Source organism: Lepidochelys kempii, chromosome 20, assembly GCF_965140265.1.
Source record: "Lepidochelys kempii isolate rLepKem1 chromosome 20, rLepKem1.hap2, whole genome shotgun sequence".
Classification (NCBI taxonomy): domain Eukaryota; kingdom Metazoa; phylum Chordata; order Testudines; family Cheloniidae; genus Lepidochelys; species Lepidochelys kempii.
This window is the reverse complement of record NC_133275.1, coordinates 8,024,238-8,048,954: the sequence shown is the minus strand read 5'-3', so window position 1 is coordinate 8,048,954 and position 24,717 is coordinate 8,024,238. Positions and strand designations below refer to the sequence as shown.

Here is a 24,717-nt window from a genome sequence, read left to right as displayed (position 1 = left end):
ACAGTGATCAATGGGGCACAATGCTGGGAGCAATGTCCCTGCCCCTACCACAGGCCCCTCAGCTCCTCATCCTCTTCCCCCCTCCACCCCACTTCCGAGGCCCCTCACCTCCTCGTCCCCTCCTCCCAACCCCCAGGGCCTTCATCTCCTCATCCCCATCCTCTCATCCCACCCCTCAAGCCCCACACCTCCTTTCCCCATCCCCCACTCTACTCCCCACAGGCCGCTCACCTCCTCATCCCTGGCCATCAGCACCAGCTGTCCATCCACCAGGGAGAAGTTCGAGACATCCCAGACAGGGACCTCAGGGGATGGGGCCAGTGGAATCCGCTGCACGGGGCGCACACCATCTGGGGGGAGAGAGGCAGCTCGTCAGGAGGGTGACACGTGGCCTCAGGGATCAGATCCCCCAACATCTCCCGACTCCTTTTCCACACCCGCCTCAGTCCACCTCTCCCCCGTCCTTTCCATCCTTTCCCTCCCCTCTCTGTATACTCTTCCCCTGCCCCACTCTTCCACCTCCCTTCTCCTGTTCAGGTTTTTTTTTACCATGCCCATCACTGTGGGATCAGTGCTGCAGTCAGACTCTGGGCCCAGATCCCCACTGTGCTGCACTATGTGTGGGTGGCTGCCCCTGATGTAAGAGGCCCACAGACCCCACCACACCAAGCCCCACTCTGGGTCTGCCCTGGTGAGTTGTGTGTCTGTGGCCATCCCCTTTGGGCTGCACGCAGGCTCTGGCAGTGGCCCTCTCTCTATAGATCGGCCTCGCAGATCAGCGCCAGGGGACCTGGGGGACTTGTGGCAATTGGCAAGCCAGGTTGTTGGCGGGTAAGGCAGGCCCAGTGTTCACCAGCAGTTAGGGCCTTTGGAAGGCACTGGGGCAGGTGCTGCCCAGGGCCTGGGAGTCAGAGCTTTCCTGGGCACCTCCCCCTGAATTCATGCTCCCAGCCGGCAGGGTTGCCCTTGCTCCCAGCAGCAGCGTCAGGAGCAAGCAGCCCATGTCTGGGCTGGGCTGGAATAGAGGGGGTGGGGACCGCGCCCCTCCTGTCCCCCCGGGGCGGGGTTCCTGCCTGCACTTGTGCATTTCAGGCGTGGACTGCCAGGGCATGGAGCCGGTTACACTGGAATCGGTGGCAGGGGATGGGGGCGGGCGGCTGCAGGTTGTTGGGCACCTGCCGTGCCCAGGAATTCAGTGCCTGGAACACACCCACTCTAGTTTCTACACACACGGGGTGGTGCCTGGCAGAACCAGCCACGGCGCACATTTAAAATACCACTGCACCCTGCTCTAAGGGGATCCCTAATGCTGAGTGTGGAGCCTAGAGCAGTGTCTGGATCCACAGGGTCGGTGCTAGGCCCCCAGCTGTGAGCCAGTCTCTTAGAGGAACTCCATCCATGTGCCAGACCCCAAGGGGTCTCACTCTTCCTCGAGGGCAGGCCACGCAGCCTCATCTACTCCTGAGACTGAACCGCTGGGCTTCAGCCCTCCTTCTTCACCCCAGGAACTCTGCTCAGCGAGTCCAGCTGAGAGAGACTCTGATAGAGATTTGTACATGCTTCAGGGATTAATGCCCCTCACCCCATAGTTACAGTGACACACAGCGCTGTCAAAAGAGTCAGGTTTATTAGTCACCTGGAACTCAGCACGGGAAGTCCTTAGGTCAGCACAGAGAAATGACGGTTAAAGCATAGACCATTCTGGTTAGCCCAGATCCCAGCCAAGCTGAAGTGAACCTCATGTTCAGCCTCTGTTTGTCTCTCAGGCTGTCTACACTGCACTTTTGTCAGTAAAACTTTTATCGCTAAGGGATGTGAAAAAACATTCCCCCAACTAACAAAAGTTTTATCGACGAAAAGCACCAGTATCTCCCGCCAACAAAGCTACTGCTGCTTGTTGGGGGTGGTTTTATTATGCCGGCAGGAGAGCTCTTGCCTGCCAGCAAAGAGCAGCTACACAGGAGACCTTTGTGCCGCTGTAAGGTATGCAGTGTAGACATAACCTTAGTCTGACCTCCTTGGTCAGTTCCCAGGTGAGAGTCCAGCTTCTACCAGAAGCCAACATTTATCCCCTACTTCAGACCATCCCAGTCCTTTGTTCTCAGGGGCGGGAGGGCGGGCAGTCTGGTCCGTGCTCACCTTCTCTGCTGAGAGAGTGGATCCAGGAGTTATTGGAGCTGGCATTGTCTCTCTGGACACCATCCTGATCTGGGTCAGATTCAACTGGTTCCTTAATGACACTATTCATTCCACCCAGACAGGGAGGTAACATACACACACCTATGCCTCTTAGCCTTCCCTGACAGCAAACTACATGTCTACACTACAAAGTTTTGTTGACAAAAGTTATACCACTTTAATTAAACTGCTGTTGCATGTCCACACTAGCTCCTTGTGCCTGCAGAGCGCATCCACATTAGCAGCTCTTGCATTGACACAGAGAGCAGTGCACTGTGGGTAGCTATCCCACTGTCCAACTGGCCGCAAGGTGCTTTGGGAAGGGTTTGCAATGCCTCATGGGGCAGGTGCAGTGTCACATTATGCAGGTTTCTCAATCCCATCATTCCATAGGCCTCCTACTGGATTGCCAGCGCTTTTCAACTGAAGTGTATGTGTGGGGGAGGAGGGGAGAATGTGTTATAGGGAGTGTGTGTGTGTATTGGGGGAAGAGTGTGTCGGCGTGCTGTTTCTTTAAGTTCAGACAGCAGCCTGAGCAACCAACCCTGGTGGAGGGGGATACCCTCCCACATCAATGGGGGAAGGGATAGCTCAGTAGTTTGAGCATTGGCCTGCTAAACCCAAGGTTGTGAGTTCAATCCTTGAGGGGGCCATTTAGGGATCTGGGGCAAAAATTGGGGATTGGCCCTGCTTTGAGCTCCTGAGGTCCCTTCCAACCCTGATATTCTATGATTCTATGAACCCCTGGCTCTGTACAGCACAGGTCTCTCTCCCTCCGAGCAGCAGCAGCGGCCAGCTCTGCCTGCCTGCTGATTCCACATTAATGGTTCTGAAATTCCCTCTGAGTTTTCCCACAGCCTCCTCAGAAGCTCTGTGAGCTCTCCAGGCTGAGGAATGTCAAAGCTTCTGGGAGCTTTGAAACTGGAGGGGCGCATGCCTGCCCAGTGGCCGAGATCAAAACAGTGAGCAAAGCGGTCATGATAGGCATTGTGGGATACTGGGGGAGGCCAGTTATAGCAACTTAACGAATGGCAGCATCTACACCAGTGGTTACCAACCTGTAGATCACGATCAACTGGTCGATTGGAGCCTCTGACAGTTGATCGCGATCTCTGGCCGCTAAAACTCTGGCAGCACAGAGGGGCTAAGTCAGGCTCCCTGCCTGCCCTGTCCCCACGCTGCTCCCAGAAGCGTCCAGCACACCCCTGCGGCCCCGGGGGGGAGGGGCAGGGGTAGGGGGTCTCTGCGCGCTGCTCCTGCCTGCAAGCAGCGCCCCCGTAGCTCCCATTGGCCGGGAATGGGGAACTGCAGCCAATGGGAGCTGTAGGGGCTGTGCCTGCAGGGAGGGGCAGTGCGCAGAGCCATGTGACCCCCCAGGGGCCGCAGGGGCATGCTGGCTGCTTCCAGGACAGGCAGGGAGCCTGCTTTAGCTCTGCTGCGCCACAGCCCGGGAGCTTCCCAAGGTAAGTGCCACCCAGCGGGAGCCCTCACCCCTCCTGCACCTCAACCCCCAGCTCTGAGCCCCCTGCCAGAGCCAGCAACCTGTACCCCTTCCTGCACCCCAAATCCCCTGCCCCAGCCCTGAGCCCCCTCCCAGAGCCAGCACTCCACAACCCCTCCAGCACCCCAAGCCCCTTCCCAGAGCCAGCACCCAGTACTCCCTCCTACACCCCAACACTCTGCCCCAGCCTGGAGCCCCCTCCTGCACCCCAACCCCCTGCCCCAGTCTCAGCCCGGAGCCCCTCCCACACTCCAAACCCCTCAGCCTTAGCCCAGAGCCCACACCCCCTCCCACACCCCAACCCCCTGCCCCAGCCCAGTGAAAGTGAGTGAGGGTGGGGAACAGCAAGCCACCGAGGGACGGGGGATGGAGGGAGCGGGGCAGCGCCTAGGGGAAGGGGTGTGGTAGATTCTGGGTTGCACTTAAATTCAAAAAGTGATCTTTTGCGTAAAAAGGTGGGAGACCACTGGTCTACACTGACACTTTTTCATCAATAAGCTCTGTGCCTCTCGTGAAGGTCGTTTTATTTTGTCAGCAAAACAGCAGAGTTTTGCCGCCAAAAGTAGCTTTCTAGTTCATACACCTCCCCTGCTTTGTCAGCAAAAGCTGCCTTTTGCTGACAAAACTGTTTAATGTAAACAAGTCCTTTTTCCGCCTCTGGGTAGCCATGTAACATATAGGGGAAACTGAGGCACACACAGGCGTCATAAAAAATATTACAATTCCCACTTTCTCACAGGCAAGCAGTGGTCCAAAGAGCACAGTCCCAGGCAAGATCTGCCCTCACTGAGACTTGAGCAGGCCTGATTTCCCCTCCTGAGGCTCCTGCCAAAGTTTTTTGGGTTTTTTTGTGGGGGGAGGGCAGGAGTTAGACAGAAAAACAAAACTCTACATTTCTGTCTGGTGGGAATAAATAATAATAACTATAACCTAGCTCTTATCTAGTGCGTTTCATCTGTAGATCTCAGCTATTAGTATTCCTATCCCCGTTGCCTGGGAGGGGATAGCCAACCAAGCCAATGTACGGTGGGGCACATGGTGGCTTTGCCACAACAGCAGGGAGCAGTGAGGTCCATCTTCAGTGCAGGTGCAATGTGCCTGCCCTTAGTCGCAGAACCCTGTGGCAGGGGAGAGCTCGGGACCTCCTTGCTGGGACCTGGGCCTCTCCTGATCCCGTCCTAGGGAAGGTTTCCTTTGAGCTGGGGGTGCTATGCCTCCCGTGCGGGGGCAGCTCTCTGCACATGAGAGCCAGCCTGGAGCCCCAGTGCATAGCGAGATGGCCTCACCAACAAAGACACACAGGACGGGAGCCAAACGTGTTGCGTGCCTTCCTGCACATCAGCAGCACCACAAGGTGCAGGGCACCCAGCAAGGGGCGGAACTTCCAACCAGCTCCGCCCCCAGCAGCTTCCAGGCCCTCTGATAAGGCAATCCCCTCTCCCCACACCGACGAGGAGGCATGTGACTGGCCGGAGCAGGCTTCACCCCCGCCTCAGTCCTGGCCTGGCCACAAAGAGGAACCAGGCTTGAGAAATCGCAGCGCAATGCACAGCGGAGATGCCCTTCCCCACCGCCCTGGCCAGGCCGGGCCCCTTTCTGCGCCTCTGGCTTAGACCTCAGGCAGAAGGAGTCTCACAATTTTCAAGACTGAGCGCTGGCCCCAGGACCCCCCCATCCAAGGGCAGCCACCAAGGCCATGCTCCCTGTGAGCTCCTGGCCGGCCTCCCCCTCCTGTGGATGTGGGAGGCAGAGAGAGCAGGATTCTGAGAGGAAGCAGGGACAGAACTTCTTGGGAATACACTGACTAGGAGCAATGACTGCTCCCCCTAACGGAAGCTCAGGCCAAAGGGGAACAGCATGGGCCCACGCCCATCACTATCATCCATACGAGGGGACGCAACGGAGCGAGGCAGAACGTCCCCAACACAATATGGAACCTGCCATCTTGTGCTACAGACCCTGAGCTCAGCCCAGCCAGTCCGGGAATCCTGACATCGGTACAGCTGGCTGAGCTGGCAGGACTCCCAGAGAATCATAGACTATCAGGGTTGGAAGGGCCTCAGGAGGTATCTAGTCCCACCCCCTGCTCAAAGCAGGACCAACCCCAGCTAAATCATCCCATCCCCCTCTCTGTGCACGTGCAGCCCTGGAGAGTCAGCCTTGGCCTTTCTGTGACCAGGACATACTGAGTGTCCAGCCCCAGAGCTACAGTTCTCTCCAAAGACCCCGCCACCCATTCCCCCAACCCCAGGGGCCTAGCTATGGTGTCCTGGCCAAGTCTCCTCTTCAATTGCCCCAGGGTTCCAAAACCAGGACTCGTCTCCATGTCCCATCCGAAGATTTTGTGCAGTGTGTCTGTGTGGTGTTAAACAGCTGCTGCATCCCAGCCCTGAGATGGCTGCATTTCAGTGGTGGGGGCAGCGAGGTTTCTTGGTGTGTTTAGCACTTGGGGACGTGCGCTGGCGGATGGTGTTCTAGAAACACTTGCTGGGTGTATCCGGAGGATGGAGGTGTCTGGCACTTTGAGGCCCTCCAGCATCTAGCTTCTGACTAAAAGGAATTGTGTGTCTGCCATTTTTAGCTGCCCAGGTCTCAGGATTAGTCAGTCCCCGCTGCCTCTCGGTTGTGAGATGACTCACACAAGACACAGATGGCTCCTCATGGCACCAACCTTCAGATCAGCCCTTGCTGGAGCACCAGCAGAGTCCTGAAGTGCTGTGCAAATAGGTCACAGCCCTGTCTGAGCCTTGCCGGGCCCCAGGAGAGCAAAGCCCCAGCCCTGTCTGAGCCTCACTGGGCACCAGGACAGTGGATCCCCAGTCCTGTCTGAGCTGTGCAGGGGCCCCAGGAAAGCAACTCTAGGGGCTGCAGCCCCCATAGTATTCAGCATCCTCTCTTTTCTGCAAGTCCATGCTGCCCACCTGACCCACCCCTCCCTCAAGGGCTGTGCAGCGAGACGTCCTGCACACCACAGGCTGATCCCAGGGAATGCGGGTTCATGGGCTGAGTCGGGGCTGGGGATGCCTGAAGAGATGTCAGCAGGGCAGGTGGGAGCAGCCCTAAAGGGCTCTCACTCATTGGGGGCAGGGGCAGGCCACAAGCGACACATGAAGGGGCCCCTCTTCCACAGAACCCTTGTTCCATAGGAAGAACAGTTCAATGTCACTGATGCAGGGGTGGGAGGGGAGATTCGCTGGAGGAGAGGGGGCTGGGCAGGCAGTGGGGGGGCTGGGAGGAAGGGCAAGAGCTCCCAGGAGTGCTGGGGGGACGTGAGGGGGAACTGCCGCCAGGCGGTGACTGTGACATGTGGCAGGGAGTGGGAGGGGGGCTGCTGTGACACTGCTATGCCCGGCGGGTAGGGGGGCTGCTGTGCCATCAGGCTGTACTTTGTGAGACACTGTTGCGGGGTGGGGGGGTGGCTGTGCTGATCTCATAGCTATCTTACTTTGGAAGTCTATCCACAGGCACAGGGCCTGCCTGCCCGTATAGACTCCACAGGGACCAGGACTGTATGCTGATATGGACTCCACAGGGACCAGAACTGGGACCACCTGCCTGTATGGACTCCATAGGGACCAGGCCTGCCCACCCACATGGACTCCACTGGGACTGGGCCGGGACCCACTTGCCCACCCATGTGGACTCCAGAGGGACTGGGAATGGGTCCGCCTACCCATATGGACTCCACAGGGTCTGGGCTGGGGCCCACTCATCCCCCTGTATGGACTCCACAGGGACCAGGACCGGGCCCACCTGCCCATTTTGACTCCACAGGGTCCGGGACTGCCTGCCGATATAGACTCCACAGGGACCAGGACTGGGCCCAGCTGCCTGTATGGACTCCATAGGTACCAGAACTGCTCGCCCGTATGACTCCACTGGGATGGGATGGAGCCCATTCACCCACCCTTATGGACTCCAAGGGAACCGGGAATGGGCCCCCCTGCCCATATAGACTCCACAGGGACTGGGCTGGGGCCTGCTCATCCCCCTGTATGGACTACACAGGGACCGGGACTGGGCCTGTCTGCCTGTATGGATTCTATAGGGACTGGGCCAGCATGCCTGTATGGACTCCACAGGGACTGGGCCTAACTGCCTTTCTGGTTTAACACAATGGTTTCTGCTCATCGAGTCTCGCTACCCCTGAGCTGGAGCAGAGCAAACGAGAATAGGCCTGAGCTCCCATCTCCCAGCAGAGACCAACCCTTGAGCTGTGTGGCTGAAAGCTTGATCCTGTCTTGGCCACTGGCCAGTGCTCAGAACAGCGCCCAGGGGCCACAGTTGAAACGCGGCTCAAAACACAGGCAGCCCACGTCAGGGTAGCAATGGTAGCATCTCCCCCCTGCAAACCTGAGAGAACATCGTGAGTGCAGAGTCCCTGCTCGAGCAGGAGCCTTTGCTTTGTTCTGTCATGGTGAGCTTAACATGGTGACGGGCGCTGGCCTAACCCAGCCCTGGAGATGGGGTCCTGCCTGCACAGAGCTGGCCCCACCAGACAGCTCTGCGGAGTTCGCTGGGCGTTCAGACCCTGATACCTCTTCAGTCTCTGGCTTCTCTGCTGAGCCTGCCAGCAAGAGGGGCTCATAAAGGTTTAACTGAGCCCCATCCCACCACAGCCCACTGCCTGGCCTAGCCCCAAATCCATCCTGGGGCTACCTTCCCTGGGATTTGTATCCAGCTCCAATGCACACTCCAGCTCCATAGCTGTAAGTAGATTGCAAGGCACGTAATTGACCCCCGGAGGCTGCCTATGTGCCCCACTGCCCTCTGCTGGAAACAGTCAGAACTTCAACCGTGTGTCACAGCCCCGCTGTCGCTAACAGAATCCTCTTTACTCAAGCCACAGGGCCCTGAGCCTCTGGAGCAGGGGCATTTCCAGTCTCTCCCTGATGCCACCGTGACCTTCTGGGTGGGGCCACTGCTCTCAGCAGCCTGCAAGATTAGAACTCAGCTCGTGGGATCAGGGCTTGGGAGGTAGCTGCTTGTACCAGAGGGAAGAGGCCTCGGCACAGCCAGAACCAGAATGCCTGTGATGTGATAATGGGCTGATCATTCGCAACAAGGTCCTCTGTGCAGAGAGCTGCCAGTCACTCTGCGGAGCAAATTGCCATGACTGAAACAGGAGGGGGCATGGAACAGCAAAGGGGCTATAACCCAGGGAGTGGTCGACTGAGCACACGTGGCCCCACTGTGAGACTGCTGGGATCCCCGACCCACACACACCACATATGGCCCAGCTGCGCCACGGCTGGGATCCCTGAACCACACACACCGTACACGGCCCAGCTGTGCCACAACTGGGATCCCTGACCCACAGACACCACATATGGCCCAGATATGCCATGACTGGGATTCCCGACCCACACACACTGAACACGGCCCAGCTGTACCACGGTTGGGATCCCTGACACACACCACACCCAGGCCATCTGTGCCACAACTGGGATTCCTGACCCACACACACCGCACACAGCCGAGCTGCACCACAAATCGGATGCCCGACCCATACACACCACAAACAGCCCAGCTGTGCCACAATTAGGATCCCCGACCCGCATACACCATACACGGCCCAACTGTACCACAGTTGGGATTCCCAACCCACCCATACCATACTCAGCCAAGCTGTGTCACAACTGGGATCCCCGACAACACACACAGACCAGCTGTGCCAAGTCTTGGACCCCTGACCCACACGCATTTCACACGGCCCAGCTGTGCCACAACTGGGATCCCTGACCCACACATTCGTCACACCGCCAAGGTGTGCCACAGCTGGGATCCCCGACCCACAGACATCATGCATGTCCCAGCTGTGCCACGACTGGGATCTCCACCCCCCATGCACTGCACATGGCCCAGCTGTGCCACGACTGGGATCCCCGACCCACACACAGCCCAGCTACGTCACAGCTGCGATCTGCAACCCGCACACAATGCACACGGCCCAGCTGCGACACAACTAGGATCGCTGACCCACACACACCCCACACGGCCCAACTGTACCACGACTGGGATTCCTGATTGTACACATCACACACAGACCAGCTGTGCCACATCTGGGATGCCCGACTGAAACATACCGCACATGGCTGAGCTGTGCCACAACTGGGATCCCTGACCACACACGGCCCAGCTGTGTCACACGGCCCAGCCGTGTGACACACACCACACACAGCCCATGACCCACACGCACTTCACACAGCCCAGTTGTCCCTCAACTGGGATGCCAGAATGAAACATACCGCACACGGCCCAGCTGTGCCACAGCTGGGATTCCTGACCGCACACGGCCCAGCTGTGTCACCTCTAGGATCCCCAAATGAGACAGTTCACACGGCCCAGCTGTGGCACAAGTGGGATCCCTGACCCACAGAAACCTCAAACAGCCCAGCTGTGCCACAGCTGGGTTCCCCAACCCACACACAGACCTCACACAGCCCAGCTGTGACTTGGCTGGGATCCCCAATTCACAGACACCGTACACAGTTCAGTTGTGCTACGATTGGGATCCCCAAACTTCACACTTCACATGGCCCAACTGTGCCACAACTGGGATCTCCGACCCCCACACACCACACACAGCCCATCTGTGCCACGACTGGGATCCCCGAGCCACATAGACCTCACACAGTCCAGCTGTGCTAGGACTGGGATCTCCGACCCACACACACACCGCATACTGTCCAGCTGCACCATGGCTTGGATCCCTGACCCCCACACACGGCACACAGCCCAGCTTGTCACGACTGGGACTTCCGACCCCCACACACGGCACACAGCCCAGCTTGTCACGACTGGGACTTCCGACCCCCACACACGGCACACAGCCCAGCTGTGCCACGACTGGGACTTCCGACCCCCACACACGGCACACAGCCCAGCTTGTCACGACTGGGACTTCCGACCCCCACACACGGCACACAGCCCAGCTTGTCACGACTGGGACTTCCGACCCCCACACACGGCACACAGCCCAGCTGTGCCACGACTGGGACTTCCGACCCCCACACACGGCACACAGCCCAGCTGTGCCATGACTGGGATCCCCAACTGACACACACGGCACATGGACCAGATGTACCCCCAATCCACAAGCGCCTCACATGGCCCAACAGTGCTACAGATGGGATCCGCATCCCAGACACACCTCACATGGCCAAGCTGTGCCACAACTGGGATTCCCAACCCACATGCACCCCACATAAGACCAGCTATGTCACGGCTGCGATCCCTGACCCACACGCACCACACATGGCCCATCTGTGCCATGACTGGGATCCCCGACCCACCCATACCTCATACGGCCCAGCTGTGACACATCTGGGATCCCCGACTCATACACACGCCATATGGCCCAACTGTGCCATGGCTGGGATCCCCAACTCCCAGACACCTCACACGGCCCATGGGGACCCATGACCCACACGCACTTCACATGGCACACCTGTGCCACAACTGGGACCCCCAACCGACACACACTGCACACGGACCAGCTGTACCACGCCTGGTACCCCCAACCCACAAGCCCCTCACATGGCCCAGCCGTGCTGCGGATGGGATCGCTGACCCACACATACCTCACCTGGCCAGCTGTGACACGTCTGGGATCCCCGACTCATACACAGACCTCACATGACCCAGATGTGCCACGGCTGGGATCCCTGACCCAGACACATGCCATACGGCCCAACTGTGCCACAACTGGGATCCCCGACCCACACACACTGCACACGGACCAGCTGTGTTACAGCTGGGATCCCTGTCCCAGACACACCTCACATGGCCTAGCGGTGCCACAAGTGGGATCCCCGACCCACACGTTCCTCACACGGCCCAGCTGTGCCACAGCTGGGATCCCCGACCCACAGACATGATACACGGCCCAGCTGTGCCATGGCTGGGATTCCTGACACACACGCACCTCACACGGCCCAGGTGTGCCACAACTGGGATCCCCAACCCACACGCACCACACTCAGCCCAGCTATGCCATGGCTGGGATCCCCAACCCATACACACCTCACACGGCCCAGCTGTGCCATGTCTGGGATCCCCGATCCCCACACACAGGCCAGCTGTTCCATGACTGGGATCCTTGACCCACACACAGCACACATGGCCCAGCTGCACTACAGCTGGGCTCCCCAGCCCACATGCACCTCACATGGCCCAGCTCTGCCACAACTGGGATCCCTGACCCACACAGACCTCACACAGCCCAGATGTGCCACGGCTGGGATTCCCTGACCCACCCATACCTCGCATGGCCCAGCTTTGGCCAGTCTAGTTCCAATTGCCCCACTGCCCTGGATGCCCATTCCCTCGCTGGACACAGCCCAGTGCCAGAGCGTTAAGCCCCATGCTGGACCCTTCTTACCTTTGGCTGCCTCCTGAGGTGTCTGCTCTGCCTTGGGCCCACTCTCCTGGCTCCTGCGGTGGGACTTGGAACGCAGGTATTTTCGCAGGTTCAGCTTAATGCCCTCTTGGCCCTTGGGCTCCTTGGGCACCTTGGTCGGGGCAGAGAACGCTCTCTGGAACACAGACCTCCGAGCGGCCGCTTTGCTCTCCACAGGCTCTGGGGGCTCGGTGCCTGGGCTGCTCTTGGCCATGCGCACCTCAGGGGTGTCAGTCTCAGGCTGGCTATGAGCGCGCTTCCAGTTATGCAGTTTGGCCCAGCGGCTGCTGGCAGGGGGCATGGGGCGCCGCTCAGGCTCCGGCTCCCTCTCCCCGCCCTGGGGGCCTGTCCGCCATTTGTAGGACGTCAGCGGAGACGGTGCCTCAGGTGCAGGTGGTGGTGTCGTCTCCTCCATCTGCAGAGCAAGAGTGAGGTGCATGGGACTGTGCCGTGACAGTGACGCATGGTCTGGGCTGGAAATGGGACCTTGGCTCTGGAGCCACAACTTCCCATGGGAATGGAGGCGGCAGGGGATGGGGATGAGAGTGGGCAGCAGAGAGTGGGTGGGAGAGGGCATTGGGGATGGGATGGGGCAGCAGAGAGGGGGTGAGATGGAGGCAGAGGGGATGGGATGGGGCAGCAGAGAGAGGGTGGGATGGAGGCAGAGAGGATGGGGCAGCAGGAGATGGGATGGGAAAGGCGCATTGGGGATGGCATGGAGTAGCAGAGAGAGGGTGAGATGGAGGCAGAGGGGATGGGATGGGGCAGCAGGAGAGGGGGCAGGAGGGGGCATTGAGGATGGGATGGGGCAGCAGAAGAGGTTGGTGGCATGGGGAAGAAGGCATAGGTCAGCAGGGGAGTGGGCTAGTAATTGGAGCCTCTGAGATTCTGATGTGCCCAAGGTGCTTCTGACTGCCCACCAGCCTCTGGTGCAAAGGTATCCATGAGTTCCCAGGGCAAACCGGGTACTAGGGGAGTGGAGGGACGGCCAGGAGTTATTCTGCACTGCCAAGCCCTTGGGGGCACACATGTGACTCACGCAACAATAGTGCAGCTCGGCTGCGCTGGACTGGGCATGGTGCGGGGCCTGGTAGCAAAGGATAGGGGTGTCCAAGAGGGACAATGGGGGCAGATGGTCCCCCTGGTTTCCCTGGGCTGTGGGCTGCCCCACTGGCTCCCAGGGCTGTGCCAGCTGTGTCATGTGCTCTGGAGCATGGCAGCCGGCAATGGGTGGCTGGGGACAGCTTCTTTCCTTCCTCTCCTTTGGTGGCGCAGGCCTGGCTGGTCTCAGTGGAGGAACCCACCAGCGCCCACAGGCAGGTCCGAGCAGGCTGCCTTTGCACGTGTGAATCAGGCTCCCGCTCAGGGCTGGGCCCAAAGAGAAGAGAAGGGCCCCTGCTGTTAGTGGCAGTGAAGGGAGCTCTCCTGTAGCTCATATGCATAACTATACACACACACCCTGCCCAAAAAACCAAAAGCGTCCTGATTTGTCACACTGGCTGTCCGGTCACCTGAAGCCCAAGCAGCTGAGACTTGGGATGCTGGAGTGCAGGGCGCTGGCTCTAGTCCCGGGCAGGGTTGGGCTGTTTGTGGTGCGTGGATTTGCCCCTGTCATGGGCATCAAGAGCCTGTGGGGAAAGCGCTGGTGTTGCAGCCCGTGGGAAACCTAAGGTTTGTAGCTCTGGATGGTGGGTGCCCCCATGGGGTCTAGGCCAGCTACAGCCTGGCAGCGCAGCAATGGGAGAGGGTCCTGGTGGGGACAGCAGGGGATGCGGGAAGGCTGGGGGCAGGGTAGCCAGACTAGAGGGGTCTCCCTGGGGCACCTGGCCAGGATGAGTGCTGGCTGTGGGAGGGGCCCTGGTGCTCTGGGTCTCCCCCTGGCACCAGGGAAGGTGCACGCTGTGGGAGGCAGCACGGCCCCTCCCTGCCCTGCACAGAACCAGTCCTTCCACTTCCCAGGCTGGGCAGAGATGCCAGGCTGGGAGAGGTGCGACGCTCAGGCCTGGGCTGAGCAGCCTTTGCCATGGGGTGCAGACAGCGGCACTTCCGCTCCCTCTGGCTCTTATGCTGCTGCTTCCCCTCCCCCCCCCCCAGCCGTTTCCTCCCCGGCACCTGGCCCTGCGCTCAGTCAGTTTCTGATGTAAATAAAAGGCCCCCAGGTTCCTGTGGCTGCAGGGGGGAGGGGGCAGTCCCTGGGGGCCTTTGCCCCCAATGCCAGAGCTCCTGGGGGCCAGACTGGAGTGAAAGGAGGGACAGGGCTGGCCACAGCCCTCAGGCTGCCCTGAGCACGAGGGCTCCTCACCGGGTACCAGCCCCTTGAAAGCCCCGTGGGCCCACATGTGAGCCACACCAACCAGTGGGGGAAGGGACACAGCACCCTTACGTGGGCCGCCTGGCCAGTACCACACACCAGGGTTCTGGGGCCCAGACACCTTACGTGCCCCCAGATCACAGGTGGTTCTGCCCCTCTGCCCACATGGGCCCAGTCTGTGACCCAGCTGGCACGGGGGGGGACCAGACCCCCTTGCCTGGAGTTCCTGGGGCAGGCAGGAAGCAGCGCCCCCTCAGGTGCTGCTGACATATGTGCCGGTGGTGGTGGTGGGGGGGTTTGCAGGCACGCGGGCAGATGGGGCTGGGTGCCAGCCACTTTCCCCTGTTTCCCCAGCAGCACTGAGGGGATGGAGCTGACAGCTTTCCCTGACCCCCCCTCCCAATCTCTTCCTCCTCCTCCCCCTCCCCCCCATGTCCCCTCCTTTTCTCCCCCAGCCTCTCCATATCCCCTGCTTCCCCTCCTCTCCCCCCATCTGCCCATGTCCCCTGCTCCCTCCAGCCCCCTTCTATCCCACCCCCCAGTCCTCTGCTCCCTCCAGTGCCCTCTTCTCCCCCCAGAACCCCTGCTCCCCCATCTCTCCATGTCCCCTCCTCCCTCCAGTTCCCTCTTCTCCCCCCAGAACCCCTGCTCCCCCCATCTCTCCATATCCCCTCCTCCCTCCAGATCCCTCTTCTCCATCGCCTCCCACCCCCCCGTTCCATCCTCCCCCTGGGCTCCTGCTCCCCTCATCTCCCCAGGTCCCCTCCTCCCTCCAGTCTCCTCCTCCCCGCGGGATCCCTGATCTCCCGCGTCTCTCCCCGTCCCAGGCGCCCTGCTCCCCCCTCCGGCCACCCGTGCCGAGCGGCTCCCACCCAGCAGCAGCAGCCCGCGCGGCGCGAGCGGTACCTTAGCTCCCTGCTGCCGTCCCTCGCTCGCTCTCCGGCTGGTCTGCCCCGGCAGCGCTGAGCCGTGGCGAGGCCCATGTGATCAGGCAGCAGATGCTAATCTCGCCCTCACCTCCGCCTGTGGCTGAGCGGTCCGATGGCATCTCCGCTCCCAGCAGAGAGGGGGTGGGATGTGGGCAGGGGAGCCGGGATGGGGCAGCAGGAGAGGGGATAGGAGGGGGCATTGGGGATGGGGTGGGGGCATGGTTCTGGCTGGGCCCAGGCCCATCAGGCCGGGTGCTCTCAGGCACATGGACTGGGCTGGGACTATGCCAAGCTGCGCCCATGCCTGGCCCCATGACAGGCTCGGCAGAGCCCATAACCCCATTGCCCCCCTCTCCCCCTGCAGGCACAACCCCATTCCCCCCCTTCCCCTGCAGGCACAACCCCCCTGCCCCCCCTCCTCCTGCCAAGGAGTTAACAATAGGCGTCATCCTCGTTAGGTTTCAGAGTTAACAGGACCAGGTCTCTCTGAGCTCCTATATGGGGCTGTGCATACTCCAGGAAAGTGCAGCATGGGTCACACACCACACACACCTTCTGACTGCAAAGACTGATCTTTGCAGTCAGAAGGACCCAGACTAGGTTATTTTAAATGGAAGTTGAGATCCTGCGGCAGAAGATGCAGCCACCGGGGAGTCAGACACCAGAGGGACTTTGCAAACCGTCAGCTCTTCAGTGCCCCATTGGCCCAGACAGCCTGGTATTGCCGGGGCAGCTGGCCCATTTGCGCCACCTCTGCGAATTTGCTGCGGTCCCTCACCAGTGACACTGGCATGGCCGGGGCTGGCACGGTCAGTCCGTCCACAGCTCCCACTGGAACTGCTGGCATGTCAGACAGCAGGAGACCGGGACGTGGAGCGTGGCACCAGCAGGGCATGGTGGCAGGGAGGGGAGCTCCGAACTGCATTTGGCCAGGGACTGCTCTTCACTGCAGGAAGTGCGAGGAGCCACCACAGGTGAGCTCCTGACAGCGGTACCACAGCGCCCCCTGGTGAGTTCCCAGGGAATTCGAACTTGCCTCCTGGAATGGCAGCAGCACCTGGAGCCAGGACTCCCCCTGCTTGGCACCGCACCCTGGCACAAGATGTATTGAGTGCAGAGGGCCCCAAGTGGTGTCTAGGGCGCTGGGCTGGCCTGGGGCACTGGCTTGCCTGCAGTGCCAGCTCCCCCATGTTCCCAGCTGTTGAGTTGCCCTGGAAGAAGCTAACGCACTGAGCACATTCCAGGCAGGCAAAGGCTGGAGCTCCTATGGGGTTGGGGTATGGAGTGGCAAAGAGGAGGGGTGTGGGGCTGGAGAGCGGGGTCAGTTGCTGGGTTAGGACTAGACGGACGTGGATGTCGTGGGCCATTTTCCAAACATTGCTGCAGAAAGCAGGTGCAGTCTGTGAAACACCCCATTCTTGTGAGGTTTCTGCCGCCTTGGATAAATCTGGAGAAGGATCCCTCCAGTGTGACTCAGAACCAGAACCTGGATCAGCCCGCCCCCCTCCCAAAAATCCAAAGGGCTGAGGCTCTGGGTTTGGCTCATTGCGGGCTCTTTTGGGGCCTGGGGCCAGGCTCTGCCCCTTCCCAGTTGGGCTGCCCCACCCTGACTGAGCACTCCCAGACACTGACAGCACGAATGCCAGGCATCCACTGAGGGTATTGACATCCTGAAGGGATGCGCCGTGGGAGGGGGGGGCGGTGCCGTGCCAGCAGGGTTGGATTAACTTTTTATGGGCCTGGCGCCAAACATATTTGTGGGCCGCCGTGGGGAATGAAGGGGCCAGGGGCAAGAGCACAGTGGGGAGGGTGGATTTGATTTAAATCATGATTTAAATCACCAGTCAGGAAGATTCAATTTAATCATAGTTTTCTACATCAAAGTGCATCCTTGTTGGTTGTTATAACCTTAATACATTAGGGTGAGGAATAGCTCAGTGGTTTGATCATTGGCCTACTAAGCCCAGGGTTGTGAGTTCAATTGTTGAGGGGGCCATCTGGGGTAAAAATTGGGGATTTGGTCCTGCTTTAAGCAGGGGGTTGGACTAGACTGAGGTCCCTTCCTACCATGGTATTCTATGATTCTTCACAACTCAGAGATAGATGTAGGTTTCATTTTTAGAAGGTACACACTATACATTTTTAATCAGTGATTTATTTTTAAAACTTTTCAAATGAGTTTTACAGATGACTTCTCCTTGTCCAGATCTATTCTACCCCCAACAATCTTCTATTCATTGAACTTTTTGAAACTTTTCACTTTTAGAGAGAGGTAAGTGATTGACTCTGTGTATACAAATTTGCAGAGGGACAATAAAGTTGAGGTCTGTTATTTCTCACCTCTATATATTATTTATTTATTTTAAAACATTTTTGCTGTTAACAAGCATGTTACCTCTGGAGACACAAATCCACAGTTTAGAACTGCAAAACTAAGCGTCTCTGATGGTTTCTTCTAGACTGAGCACTGAGTCCCATTGGGGTAGATAGAAAGATTAACCTAAATAATCCTTACAGAAGCCTCTGGAACCCCATAAAATTGGGTCCCTAATCCATGAACTATTAGAACTCATTTACAAAACTTTTCTTAAACATTACATTAATATATTGTCTCATACTATAGAATTAGAATTTATAATCCCTGTTCCATCATGAGATATAATGTATCTTAATTAAAATGATATTTAGATAGGTTTTTTCCTCAAAAAGCATTTCATCAAAAAATCTGATTTAAATAAAAAAATACGATTTTTTTTATTTTTTTTAAAAAATCATTGATTTCTATCCACCCTGGCAGCAGAGCATGGTGGGTGGGGAAGGATTGGTCCTGAGCTGGAGCGAGGCAGGGGCCAGGGGCAAGAGCACAGTGGGGCATGGGGGGAGGATTAGTCCCTGCTGACAGGAGCAAGGCAGGGGCCAGGGACAAAAGCACAGCAGGGCGGGAGCTAGGGTTGGTCCCTGGAGCAAGGGAGGGGCCAGGGGTAAACTGCAAGCGCAGCAGGGCTGGGGAGGGGGTAAATAGGATCTCCCCCCCCCCCGCCCCTGCCCACATAAAGCAGACACCTACCTTCTCCCTGGTTCTAGCCCATTCTCTTCGTCTTTCTCTGCACTGAGCTGCCCCTCCTCCAGTGTGACAAAGTGGGAATGTTTTCAGTGTTTTCTCTGAAGACTGTGTGGGTGCCTCAGTTTCCCTTATGCATTTCTTAAGTATCTAGGTGGTGGGATAAGGGTGAGTGATTGTTGCAGAGCCCTAGGCAGGTGTGATGCTGTCTGCACAGAGAATGGCTGACAGGGGTGCAGGGTCTGGCCAGGAGTTAGGGTGAGGGAGGAGGCTCAGGGTTGGGGCAGGAGGTTGGGGTGTGGAGCGCTTACCTGGGGCAGCTCCTGTTTGGTGCGAGGGTTGCAAGTGGGAATGGGAGGGGTGCAGGAGCTCCCATTTGGTGCTCAGGGTGGGGATGGGGATGTGGGGGAGTGCAGGGGTCAGGGCAGGGGGCTGGGGAGGGTGAGGGGGGTACAGGATTCAGGGCAGAGGGCTGGGGTTGTGGGGGGTGCAGGAGTCAGGGATGGGGTCTTGGGAATGTGGGGGGGGGCTCATGACAGGGGGCTGGAGGGGGTATGCCCCAATTCTACCCCCGTCCCCAAGGCCCTGCCCTCGCCTCTTCTCCGCCTCCTCCCCCAAGTGGCAAGCACTCTGCGGCTCCGCTCCTCCCCCTCCCTCGTGCCGGCAAACAGCTGTTCAGCGGCAGGGAGGGGGAGGGGCGGGAATGCAGCATGCTGGGGGAAGAGGCGGGGGAGAAGTTTGGCTGCCAGCGGAGCCTGCCCTGCTGCAGCAGGAGCCCCAGGAGCCGGCAGAACAGGACCGAGCTTCCGCCCGCTGCCCCCACAGGAGAGAGCAGTGGGTGGGGGGTGGAGAAGAGCAGGCCGGGCTGGGGCCCCTTTGGAGCATGGGCCCGGCGCCATGGTAAACCCAGTACTGAGCAAAGGGAGTGAACTTTGGGGATATAAGCAGAGGCAAAGAGATGCCCCGTGTCCTGCACTCAGGAAGTAAAGGCACAGCACGTTTACATGTGTGAACACAAGGTCCCAGCCAGCCTTGGCTGGAACCACTGCCACGGACGTTTTGGGGAGATGGATGGGCCCACGTGTCTGACGAGTGAAGTTTAGTCTCTAAGCATTGTGTTACGCTTTTGTCTTGTGTCACCTTCCCATTTCCATCATCCTCACTCACTAGCTCTTAGCTATCGCTCTTCGATACAACCCGTACACCTGTTCTCACCCGAACTGGAACTCAGCCCTGTGGTGTTAGACACGACGCTGAACCCTCCCAGCTGGTGTGCGCTGTCCCTTGGACAGCTGACCTGCCAAGTCTCCATGTTCAGTGGACAGGGAGTAGGCACTATAGGGGAACGCTTCACAGATGCTCCAGGACTGGGGTGCACCTATTGTTAACTTGCAAGGCAAAGGAATGGCTGTCTACAGGGCCAGATTAACCCATAGGCTAATAAGGCTATAGTTTTAGGCCCTCCTATATTTAGGCCCTACTTTAAACCCTAATTTAAGTCCTCCATTCCATATTGAAGTAACAGCTGAGCGACGGTAGCAGGGCCATCAGAATTTTTTTGTCTCATTAGATATTGCTTTGTACAAATTAATCCATCAAGATTGTGAATTCAATTAATGGTGGTGGTGATTTTGTCTTTGTGGGCTAAGTAAGTGTTTGTGGGCCCAAGCAACACTGAACTTTGTACACAGCAGGCCTACAGTGGACCACAGAAACCATGTCGAGGAAAGGAGGATGGCAGAAATTGAAGGAGGCCAAAGAAAGACGGCAAAGACAAGATGTAGGGCTGAAAGGAGCTCCTTCTCTCCTAATGTTTTTTCCTCCTGCTCAGCCTGGTGGTGAGGAAGTCCCACCGAAGACCAGCCTGTGAACCTGCTGCCCCTGCGCTCGATGAAAAGGAGCAGCCTCCTGTGACTTCTCTGGCTGCAGCCTCACCCCAATCCGCTGAAGACTTTCCCAGTGACAGTAATACAAAAACACATCCTTCTCCAGCCATCCAGGCGAGTGGGACACGACTTCTCATGGCGTATTGGACTGAGGAGGGCCCACAGAAATGCCAGGATCTAGAAGGGGTTCTCAGGACAATTTTTTTGGTGGCCTCAGAGTGCGGCCACCAACTTTTGCTGGTGGCCGCTCTCACACTTTTTCCTGAAGTACTTAATTAGCTTTAGGAAAACCAAATAAATATGCACATAGACACACCCAAATCACTGTCATTTATTCATTTCTAGCTAGTAAGTCTGCTGTGAACAGTGATATTAACCAACACACAAGTATCACTTTTCACAACAGACATACTTAGCCCTGCCAAGTCTGGGGACAAATTAAGCCCTGGATGGAAGGATGGGGGAGGCAGGGAGGGGCTAGAGCCTGAAGCCCTGCATCTGGAGGCTGGGGCCTGCCGCCACACAGCCAGGGCTCAGGGCTGAAGCCCAAAGCCTGAGCCCCACCACCCCGGAAAGGTGGGGAATTCCCCGGCTGCCAGCTCCTCCAGCGTTGTGCCCCAGGTGTCTGTCGTCCCAACCCCTGTTGGCGGCCCGAGCAACCAACCCCAAGGAAGTACATCCAGGAGCAACAGGGAGGAGGAGGGGCAGTTACTTTGCCCTTTTCTCCTCCCCAATCAGAGCCCGGAAGGCTGTGGCCACAAGGAAAGCCCCTGGTGGCCGCATGTGGCCATGGTGGCCGCATTTGAGAAACACTGATCGAGATGCTGACTTTTCATTGACAAAGCGAGAGTACACCAATCAGAATCGTTGTCTGACCAAAGCCATGTTTGAATGTGTGAAGCCTGCAAACAGATTGGCAAGCGAGAACGGCTCATCTGTTCGCCTTCTAAGAAGAAAGTGAACTGTTTTTATTGCCGCCTGTTTTCTGATACCAAAAAGTGGGGAATGTTCTGCAAAGTCTTCAGTGGTTGGAAGAATACTCTCTACATTACCAATCATGCAATGAGTGAGCCGCACACATTGTCAGTCAGCAGCTACCATGCCTGAAAGAAAGTTAGTGGCAGAATTGATACCAAAATGGAAAACCGGTTTTTGGAAGCTCGTGCTTATTGGAAGAACGATCTCAGACGCGTAGTTAAAACCATAATTTTTCTTGCTGAGCGTGGTCTGCCATTCTACAGCTCAGGTGAGACTGTTCAATCGAAACACAATGGCAATTATCTTGGCATTCTAGAGCTAATGGCTAAGTTGGACCCTTCCTTAGCTTAGCACATCAATGAACATGCAAATCGTGGAAAAGGCCATACATCATATCTATCAAAGACGATTTGTGATGAATTCGTTGCACTGCTGGCAAAGAAGACGCTACCAGCCATTTTAGATTAGATCAAAGATGTGGGATATTTTTCAGTGTCCATCGACTCAGCACCGGATGTGTCACAGGTAGATCAGCTGACTGTCATACTGCGTTATGTGCTGCCCAGCAGACCGGTTGAGCATTTCGTGACCTTCACAAACATCACCAGCCACACAGGGAAGAAACTTGCCTTGTACCTACTCGATTTCCTCACTGAAGATGGGATTAACATCAGCCTTTGTCGTGGCCAAAGCTATGACAATGCAAGTAACATGAGGGGCAAATATTCAGGGACACAGGGAAAGATAAAAGAGTGCAATGCTTTGGCTGATTACATACTGTGTGCTGCCCACTCACCCAACCTTGTTGGCCAGGCTGTCGGGGATTGTTGTGTTGAAGCAGTTTCTTTTTTTGGATTCATCCAAGAATTGTACAATTTTTTCTCGGCATCAACCAGTCATTGGATGATTCTTAGCTCTGGTCTACATTACGAGTTGAGGTCGGATTTGGCAGGGTTAGATCGGTTTAGCCCTGCATCCGTCCACACTACAAAGCCATTTTTTCCGACTTTAAAGGCTCTTAAAACTGGTTTCTGTACTCCTCCCCGATGAGTGGATTAGAGCTGAAATCGACCTTGCTGGGTCCAATTTGGGGTAGTGTGGACGCAATTTGACGGTATTGGCCTCTGGGAGCTATCCCAGAGTGCTCCATTGTGACCGCTCTGGACAGCACTCTCAACTCAGATGCACTGGCCAGGTAGACGGGAAAAGCCCTGTGAACTTTTGAATTTCAATTCCTGTTTGGCCAGTGTGGCGAGCTGATCAGCTCAGGTGATCATGCAGAGCTCATCCGCAGAGGTGACCAGGCAGTCCCAGAATTGCAAAAGAGCTCCAGCATGGACCAAATGAGAGGTACTGGATCTGATCGCTGTATGGGGAGACAAATCTGTGCTATCAGAACTCCGTTCGAAAAGACGAAATGCCAGAATATTTGAAAAAATCTCCAAGGGCATGAAGCTCCAACAGGGACCCGCAGCAGTGCCACATGAACCTTAAGGAGCTCAGGCAAGGCTACCAAAGAACCAGAGAGGCAAATGGCCGCTCCAAGTCAGAGCCCCAGACATGCCGCTTCTATGATGAGCTGCATGCAATTCTAGGGGTGCCCCTACAACTACCCCAGCCCTGTGCGTGGACTCCGTCAATGAACTCTCACGCAACAGGGATGTGGATTTTGGGGACGAGGAAGATGAGGAGGAGGAGAAGGTTGAAGCACAGCAAGCAAGTGGGGAAACCGTATTCCCCGACTGCCAGGAACTGTTTTTCACCCTGGATCTAGTATCCCCCCAACCCACCAAAGGCGGGCTCCTGGACCTAGAAGGCCGAGAAGGGACCTCTGGTGAGTGTACCTTTGTAAATATAATACACGGTTTAAAAGCAAGCATGTTTAATGATTAATTTGCCCTGAAGACTTGGGATGCATTCGTGGCCAGTACAGCTACTGGAAAAGCCTGTTAACGTGTCTGGGGATGGAGCGGAAATCCTCCAGGGACATCTCAATGAAGCTCTCCTGGTTGTACTTCCAAAGCCTTTGCAAAAGGTTTCTGGGCAGGGCAGCCTTATTCCGTCCTCAATGGTAGGACACTTTACCATGGCAGGCCAGTAGCACGTAATCTGGAATCATTGCATAACAACGCATGGCAGCGTATGGTCCCGGTGTTTGCTGGCATTCAAGCAACATCCGTTCTTTATCTCTCTGTGTTATCCTCAGGAGAGTGATATCATTCATGGTCACCTGGTTGAAATAGGGGAATTGTATTAAGGGGACATTCAGAGGTGTCTGTTCCTGCTGGGCTGTTTGCCTGTGGTTGAACAGAAATCATCCCCGCGGTTAACCACGCAGTGGGGGGAGGGGTGAAGTGATCATCCCAGAGAATTGGGTGCGTGTGTGTGTGTGGGGGAGGGGGGCTTAGTTGGGTTTGTGCTGCACGTTAACCCGAAAACTGCAGTCCCTCCTTTTAAATGGCCAACCCAACGGGTGCTTGGTATGTGAAATGAGGGCACTGCTGTTTGAAACCATTCCCACATGTTAGGAAGGTTAAAGAAGCCAAAAGACTGTGGCTTACCATGTCTGCCTGCAAGCCGAATTCTGTTGCCCGCCAGCCCTGTGTGTGTGATCTCTCACACCATACTGGCAGGCCCTCGATATAAGAGGCAAAATGCGACTTTGTAAAGAAAGCACATGTGCTATGTAATGTTAACAGCTTGGTTCACGTGAAAGAGTCTACCCATTGTTCCCTAAAATGTCTCTTTTTAAAGACTACTCTCCTTTTTTTCCCTCCCGCAGCTGCAAATGTTTCATCACTCCATGTATCATCTCCGTCCCAGAGGCTATCAAAGATTAGAAGCCGAAAAAAACACACTCGCAATGAAATGTTCTCTGAGCTCATGCAGGCCTCCCACACTGAAACAGCCCAGCACAATGCATGGAGGGAGACAATGTCAGAGTCCAGGAAAGCACAAAATGAATGCGAGGAGAGGCAGGACGAGCGAGAGGAGAGGTGGCGTCAGCGTGATGAGAGGAGGCAGGAGGCAATGCTGAGGCTACTGGAGGATCAAACTGATATGCTCCGGCGTATGGTTGAGCTGCAGGAAAGGCAGCAGGAGCACAGACCGCCGCTACAGCCCCTGTGTAACCAACCGCCCTCCTACCCAAGTTCCATAGCCTCCTCACCCAGATGCCCAAGGACGTGGGGGGGGGGCCCTCCAGGCACCCAACTACTCCACCCCAGACTACTGCCCAAGCAACAGAAAGCTGTCATTCAATAAGTTTTGAAGTGCAGTGTGGCCTTGTCCTTCCATCCTTCCCTCCTCCACCACCCCTCCCGGGCTACCCCATTTGTGTGACGAATTAATAAAGAATGCATGAATTTGAAACAACAATGATTTTATTGCCTCTGCAAGTGGTGATCAAAGGGGGGAGGGAAGGGCGGTTGGCTTACAGGGAAGTAGAGTGAACCAAGGGGGCAGGTTTTCA

At 57.0% G+C, this 24,717-nt stretch overlaps 1 protein-coding gene across 1 annotated transcript in view; it reads right to left on the bottom strand.

Moving 5' to 3' along the window:
• RASAL3 (RAS protein activator like 3) overlaps positions 1 to 12,495 on the bottom strand; it is a 51,277-nt gene extending 38,782 nt beyond the window's left edge. The window contains exons 1-2 of the mRNA XM_073318741.1: positions 12,063 to 12,495; positions 232 to 350 (exon numbers count right to left, since the gene is read on the bottom strand). Of these exons, the coding sequence (XP_073174842.1) occupies positions 232 to 350; positions 12,063 to 12,495 (552 nt within the window). The remainder of the gene's footprint in view (positions 1 to 231; positions 351 to 12,062) is intronic.
• Between the last annotated feature and the right edge of the window lie 12,222 nt (positions 12,496 to 24,717).